Raw genomic sequence first — 7,613 nt, 5'->3', positions numbered from 1 at the left:
TCCCAGAGCTTCCTATATTAAATATCAGGACTAAAATAGTCTATTAAAAGGAGGGATTTTTCTACTCTAAGAAGTTATGTGATTTATTATCGAAAGCAATAATGTACAAAAAAAATCAAGTGATGTGATGATGACTTTTAAAACTCTGATTACTGCTTCTTTCTGAAGCAATATATACTTGCTTTATAAAGGGGGAGTGTGGGGGGAGAATAAACTTAAGCAAAAAAGAGGGGATATACCTGTAACCCCATGATTAATTTGGTAAAGATGCAACTCCAGAATTCAGTAATATTGTTTCCTCAGCTAGGTAAGAAAAGCTAAATTTCACATTTGTTTTAAAATTGGACAGTATATAATTATCATTCCTACCTATTTTATGGGCAGAAGTCCAGAAGTCTGTCAACACACTCTGTTGGCAAGACACAGGGGACAGAGACTGGTGGAAATAAAAACTAGTACATCCCCTGTGAAGGGCCATGTGGCAATTCCCAGCATAAGTGCAAAGGCATTTACTCTTTGACCCAGATATGTTTCTGTGGATTGCAGCACATGTACTTAATGATCCACTGCAGTACTGTTTATAAGAGCAAAAGGGACTTCCCTGGTGGCACAGTGGTTGGGAATACGCCTGCCAATGCAGGGGACATGGTTTCAAGCCCTGGTCCGGGAAGATCCCACATGCCGCGGAGCAACTAAGCCCGTGTGCCGCAACTACTGAGCCTGCGCTCTAGAGCCTGCTGAAGCCCGTGCGCCTAGAGCCCGTGCTCCACAACAAGAGAAGCCACTGCCATGAGAAGCCAGCGCACCGCAATGAAGAGTAGCCCCCGCTCGCCGCAACTAGAGAAAGCCTGCGCGCAGCAGCGAAGACCTAACGCAGCCATAAATAAATAAATAAATTTAAAAGAAAAAAAAAAGCAAAAGGTTATAAACAACACAAATGTCTATCAATAAGGACCAGTTAAATAAATTATGGAAACTCGACACAGTAAAAACCACACACAATGAAATGGGAACCATACTACTGTCAAAGAAAATGAGGAATTCTCTACATAGTGCTGTGGAAATACATCCCGTACATAGCAAGTGGAAAAAAGTTATGTTCAAATACCTCCTATACAAGAGATTTTTTTAAAGTATATATTTCTATTTGTTTCCTGTATTTTGTATAAGAAAACACTAGAAAGATAAATAAGAAATTGATATAAGGGTGACCTGTAAGACCAGGTGGTAGTGGAAGAGTGGTTACTCAGTCATGGGTGGGATCAAGAGTTCCTATGTCTTTGTATGTATTTTCAATTTTTGAATCATGTGACATACGTATGAAAAATCAACTTATTCAAAAAATAAATGGAACTTAGAAAAAAAGTGATGAGCTTTCTTGCCCACACTTTTATTTCTTTAAATAAATTTATTTATTTTTGGCTGTATTGGGTCTTCGTTGTTGTGCACGGCCTTTCTCTAGTTGTGGCGAGCGGGGGCTACTCTTCATTGCGGTGCACGGGCTTTTCATTGTGGTGGCTTTTCTCTTTGTTGCAGAGCTCAGGCTCTAGGTGCACAGGCTTCAGTAGTTGTGGCACACAAGCTCAGTAGTTGTGGCTCGCGGGCTCTAGAGCGCAGGCTCAGTAGTTGTGGCACATGGGCTTAGTTGCTCCGCGGCATGTGGGATCTTCCCAGACCAGGGGTCGAACCCATGTTCCCTGCATTGGCAGGCGGATTCTTAACCACTGCACCACCAGGGAAGTCCCTTGCCCACATGTTCTAACTACTAAACCACTAAATCAAACACTGCAACTTTCCATCGAGAACTGATTTTCATCACCACTCATGTGCCATGCCCCAGCCCTTAAGTTACTGACATGTCCAGAAAAAGTAGGCATGATATAAGTTCTTAACCCTTCTTTGACGGGAGAGGAGAGCTAGCAATTTCATAAATAGGCTCATGGTATGACAATTTCTTTTTCCTTAGGGGATGATACAAATAGAAAAAGGAGTCATCTAATTCATGTACTGGGTAACAGTAGATAAAAATGATGGACTCTGAAAATGTAGAAAAAAGATTGTACATTATGCGATACAAATTGTACAAAGCTGAGGGTAGGCCAAAGCTGTGGATTATATAAGAGCTGGTTGGAGACATACTATAATTAGCAATCTGTTGATGATCTACTTCCCATGTTCAAAAGGGAACACATTGATTTTGTTGGGGGATTCCCCCCCACTTGCTATTTTAAAGGACTATTTTCTAACTGCCCCCAGTTTCTCCAAGCTCTCAATAAATTTTAGCAGAACTTAGCAACACAGCAGTTATAAAGTGTTAAAACATTCACTCTAAACATTTGCCCCCAAATTGGTAGTACATCTGTGGTTTATATTTTTCCACATCGTATACCAGAATACACGTTTTTCTGCAGTCTGGGAGAAGTGCTTTACAATTTTTAAATGGCTTTCAAAGTATGAGCCCGTGTGGTGACAGCATTTCCTTCAAACGAAATATAAGTTATTACATCATTCTATAAAATGTCTGTGATCTCCAGCCCTTAACTATGTTAAAATAAAAGTTACAAAATGTAAACATTTCTGTGGTTTCAGGATTATTTTCAAGCAGAAGGAACACACGCAACACTCACATAATCACTAGGACACTAGGACCAGTGGGCCTTTTCATCTCTCTTCCCTGCTTTCTGTTTCACCACCATCCAAATCTCTAGGCTGCTAGAACCATCGCCTGTGAGTAGGAGAAATATTAGAAATCCTCTACTCTTCATTTTGCAGAATGGAAAAGTACGGAGCCAGAGGGGGTGTAGCAACTCACCACGGTCACACAATCAGTTAACAGCAAAGAATTCATTCTCCTAAACGCCAATCCAGCACTCTTGACGGAACCAAGTGAGCATTTTAAGCTGACAGTTCTTTCCCCACCACAACCCTTTTATGAATGCAAGACCTGTAAGCCCCAGTAAAATGAGGCTAAGGTCCCCTCCCCTTCCTGATTCCTGCCAGGAAATCTGCATTACTTAAATCACCAGCTACCCTGGGATTTTAAAATAGAATTACCTTACACAGAGAGAGCTTGTTAATATGATGGAATAATGAATGACTACTGCTGCTGCTCAGGTTAAGGAACTTTCCATCGAGTCTGTCCAGCATGTCAACGACTTGCTTCTGTTTCCCTAAGAACATTCAAGAGGCAGCAGTTACAAAAGTACCCACTTTTATTAATGGCTGAATTTTAAACAGAAATTGTGTGGAGGATATTTACTAATCAACAGGAAGCACCTGCTGTGGGTTGTACATTTGTAGAACTGCAAACTGAAGGGAAGTCGGGCAAGCTTAGTGTTTGCTTTAACTGTCTTCCTTTTCAAGTATCTTCACTGATATACATACTGCTGAGGGTACCACCTTTAAACTTTGCAACAAAATGAAAATATTTCACATACTGAACATGGTGGTTCCCCCAATGGCACATTTTTAGAGAAAAGCATTCAGCCAATTGGATATTACAGATATGGTTCTGGCTACAGTAAATTAGCCGCTCCAGTTCTCAATCTGCCAGCCCCTGAAGAGGTTGGAATTACCAAAGCAACAAGATTTCAGGGTAACGATCCTGCATGAATAGAATACACAAGGCAAATAGTTCCTCAGTCAAAAACAATAAACACAAAAGCAGACAGTACAATACATCCAATACATCCAATTTACTTGACAGAATCAAAGGGACTAATTTTATTTTATTAAGATTTTTTTTTTTGACATGGAACTTTTTTTTTTTTTTTTAATTTATGGCTGCGTTGGGTCTTCGTTGCTGCGCGCGGGCTTTCTCTAGTTGCGGCGAGCGGGGTCTACTCTTCATTGTGGTGCGCGGGCTGCTCATTATGGTGGCCTCTCCATTGCGGAGCACGGGCTCTAGGTGCACGGGCCTCGGCAGTTGTGGCACGCGGGCTTTAGTAGTTGTGGCTCGCGGGCTCCAGAGCACAGGCTCAGTAGTTGTGGCGCACGGGCTTAGTTGCTCCGCGACACGTGGGATCTTCCCGGACCAGGGCTCGAACCCATGTCCCCTGCATTGGCAGGCGGATTCTTAACCACTGCGCCACCAGGGAAGCCCTGATGTGGACCATTTTTAAAATCTTTATGGAATTTGTTACAATATTGCTTGTTTTATGTTTTGGTTTTTTGGCAGCGAGGCATGTGGGACCTTAGCTCCCCGACCAGGGATCGAACCCGCACCCCTTGCATTGGAAGTCGAAGTCTTAATCACTGGACCACCAGGGAAGTCCCCAAAGGGACTAATTTTAGAAGTCTCAATTTCTGAAAGCAAACATAGACTCCGAATCAGGGTGAAGTAAGCTAAACGTATATCCTCTCCCCAGCCACGCCCTCAACCCACTCCTCCTTCAAAAATCGCTTTCGGAGGAAGCTGTTGAGAAAACAAGCAAACTGACAGCTTGACTAAAAGGCTCCACTGATTCAATGAAAGAATTTAAACCTGATACCCAAGTACTTCTATCCTAGAAATGCAAGATCGCACATCCAATTGACCAACACAATTTGGCTGTACAGAAGGACAGTGTGTATACGGAGGAAGAGCCAAGTTGAACTTCTCTGAGTAAAAATACATAAAATCATTTCCCCAAGAGCTTTGATGGGATAAACGTTCACTTATATAGTGCAAAAGATAACATACTACACAAAACAGGTCAAACGTTTTACTTTAAAAGTGTGCCTCTTTGAGGAAAACTACCAGGTTTGATACTTTAAATCTTTTCATTCTGGAACTGAAGTCAGCAAGTAGACATGTCTTGTAATTTCAGTTTATTAATAGTTTTGTTATGATTTTTAAAACCAGATTACAAAATGCTTAACTAACTCAATACTTATTTTTAAAAAGTCCTAAATTTGGTGTATTATGACAGTTTACAAGTAGTAGCATTTCCTCCACCACCACCCCCCCCCCGCCCCATTGCAATGTCAATTCTGTGGATATTTAAAAGTTTGTTTCTATTTTAACTAGCCCACAGACCCAATTCTTTAAGAGCTAGCTGATTTCTTTCTAGCACATGGTCTACAGACCCTGCTCATGGTAACCTTCTTTCCACCCCTTCCAAAAAAGTCAGCACCTTCCATCATGATGCACATTTTAAGTTAAAACTGTCAATACAACCCTCAAAATGCAAGTTTATTGAATAAAGCTGAGAAGAGCAGTAACAGACAAAAAACGCATCCACCTAAATAAAAAAATTCACATATTTACAAAGTTCAGTAACTGTCAGGTTTCACATGCAGAGGTTAATGCACAGGAAAATGTTGGTAGTAGTGTCTGGATGTCTTGAAACGCTGGAAGCAATGAACAGACACACAAACACATTACGGTTTAGCTGTAGGTCAATTAACGAACCTATGCGGTCCCCACAGAGTCACACATTCTAGTTCTGATTCCTCCTTTTAGGCACAAGCAAATTGCCACATTCTTTGTAATGGTTCACAGTGACCATTAATGGTGTTGAAGTACAGTAGCAAGTTTAAATATCCCCTCATTTACAGAACCATCCATCCCATCAGGGAAGTATGCAACATGCTTCAAAGAATAAGAACAGAATTTTAAAAGCCAAGATTCTACCCATAAAAATGTGAATGGAGAAAAGCAAGTAGTGTCTGTGCAACACGGTGCAGTATTTTGTACAGAATATCGTTAAGGCCATGGCAGTCTATAAATTAAAACTGATATCATTAAAAGAACTTACTGTTGACTGCACTTTGAGTGCTCAACACGTTTGGAAATGCACTGTCTACATGAGTGCTGCTTAACAAAAGAAACAAAATCACACACAGTGTGAGGCAACACATAAGCAAGTGTACCATAGTTTTATCTACTACAGTGGGCTACGTAACAATTTACAAGTGCTCCAGTTTTAATATGTCCCTTTATGTGCATGGAGATCACTAAACTACAAAACATTTTCAGGTAAGTTTTTATACATCTCTGTATCATAGAAGCAAACAATAGACAGCATCAGTTCCTCACCTCTGTGTGATTGTTCAACAACCTGCAGCCGTTGTGCATGATTACATCAGATAAAGCAGGCAGGTCTAGAGTTGTCACAATAAACAAGATGTCTAATGGCACCAGACAAAAGAGTGCCAAACCTTACATTGATAAGAGAGAAAAATAAGAATTTTTATTTGTTTATAAGTATCTATTGTGCTGAAAGTCAACTTTATGACTGAATATAAAAAGTCAAGAGTTAGAGTGTCATGCAGCAGCACTGGTTTAATGACTGGAGAGAGAAAGAACAAACAGGTGTTTGAACAGTCTGACATTCTTAACACATTTTATTATATTGGCTGGAATGCTCTAAATTCATGAAAGCTTTTGAGAAAATCTTCAATTCCCAACCCCTTAAAAAAGTGTGTTGAACCAGGGAAAAGAAAAGAAAAAATATAGAAGTAATGATCTGGACAGATACAAAACAGCATGCCTCAGTTCCTCCCGTACCCCCAACTGCTATCTGGAGAAGAACTCTCAGAAAGCAGAATGTGTTTAAAATTCATCGCCCAAGATCTTGCCAGTGTAAAGAGCCAATAACAACATTGATCTGGTGCCTCTGTTCACTCTTTGCAGACCATTTTTTAAATTCCTAAGGTGTAATTATACATTTCACATGCATTTGTGAGATACATAAACATTTTGTTTCTATCCCACATGAGTCAAGCTAAAGGTTTTCTAAATACTGTGTGTGGCACTAGAAACTTCATGCTGTATCAAGTCAGTATCAGTATTAAGCTACTGGACTCTATAATGAAATATCAGAGACAGACATTTACTGAAAACCAATATAAAAACCTGGCCCAGAAAGACCAGAACAGAAATATGCAATTTTTCTTGATTTAAGATGGTCAAAAGTGTGTTTTTTTAAAAAAAGCTCTACACACTGTTTAAGACAAGTATGTATAAGAAGCCTTTTTGTGTGCTGACTTTATCATGACAACTCTAGCTGATTCTTTATGAAGGATTAAGGATACACATCTTCAGCAGTGCACATGAGAAATAAACTCTGAAAAAGGCAATTTCTTGGGTTTAGGAAGGACCATATTCTGGGAAGTACTTCAGAGGAACGGACAATAATTCTAAGATTATAGCCAGGAAGGACTGGAAGACTTCAGGAGATGCTTCAGCTTCTTCTAGATTTTGAATGTTGAATAAGCCACTGAAGTGTGATATCTAAAGATGGAGGGAAAAAAAGTGAAGATGTTGAGATATCAAAGTTAAGAAACTAAATATCAGAGAATATTTAAAACGCAGCTATTTCAAAGCATATGCTGGACCTGCCCTCTTCCTTTCTGCCTCTATACTACTATACTTATATAGATATCTGTATCTATCCTACTGTTCTTCATTCCCTGACCTTCAAGAGGTTAATCTGGAAACACGAGAGACTGAAGAGTCTCCAATTTAAAATTTAAATTGTATACAGAACAGCTTGTGCCTTCCTTTATTCATTCAAAAGCTTACTGATTGCCTGTAAGATCAGGTATTGTGTGTGAAGCTCCAGGATGCAAAGAGACGGGAGAACCACTCCCTGCCCTCGAGGAGCTTTCATCGTGCTGGAAAACACGCA

At 40.0% G+C, this 7,613-nt stretch overlaps 1 protein-coding gene across 2 annotated transcripts in view; it reads right to left on the bottom strand.

Moving 5' to 3' along the window:
* Positions 1-5,152: 5,152 nt before the first annotated feature.
* The window catches only part of ARL8B (ARF like GTPase 8B), a 62,061-nt gene continuing 59,600 nt past the window's right edge, over positions 5,153-7,613 (bottom strand). The window contains exons 7-8 of one of the 2 annotated variants that reach the window (XR_014250577.1): positions 6,020-7,216; positions 5,153-5,331 (exon numbers count right to left, since the gene is read on the bottom strand). Coding sequence is in view for 1 of the 2 variants with exons in the window: in XM_082412408.1 (XP_082268534.1) it covers positions 7,167-7,216 (50 nt within the window). In the remaining variant the exon portion in view is untranslated. Of the gene's footprint in view, positions 7,217-7,613 lie in introns of both variants that reach the window. The other variant, XM_082412408.1, reaches the window with a different exon arrangement.

This window comes from Balaenoptera physalus, assembly GCF_965194825.1.
Source record: "Balaenoptera physalus genome assembly, chromosome: 11".
Taxonomy (NCBI): domain Eukaryota; kingdom Metazoa; phylum Chordata; class Mammalia; order Artiodactyla; family Balaenopteridae; genus Balaenoptera; species Balaenoptera physalus.
This window is presented reverse-complemented; position numbering and strand designations above follow the sequence as displayed.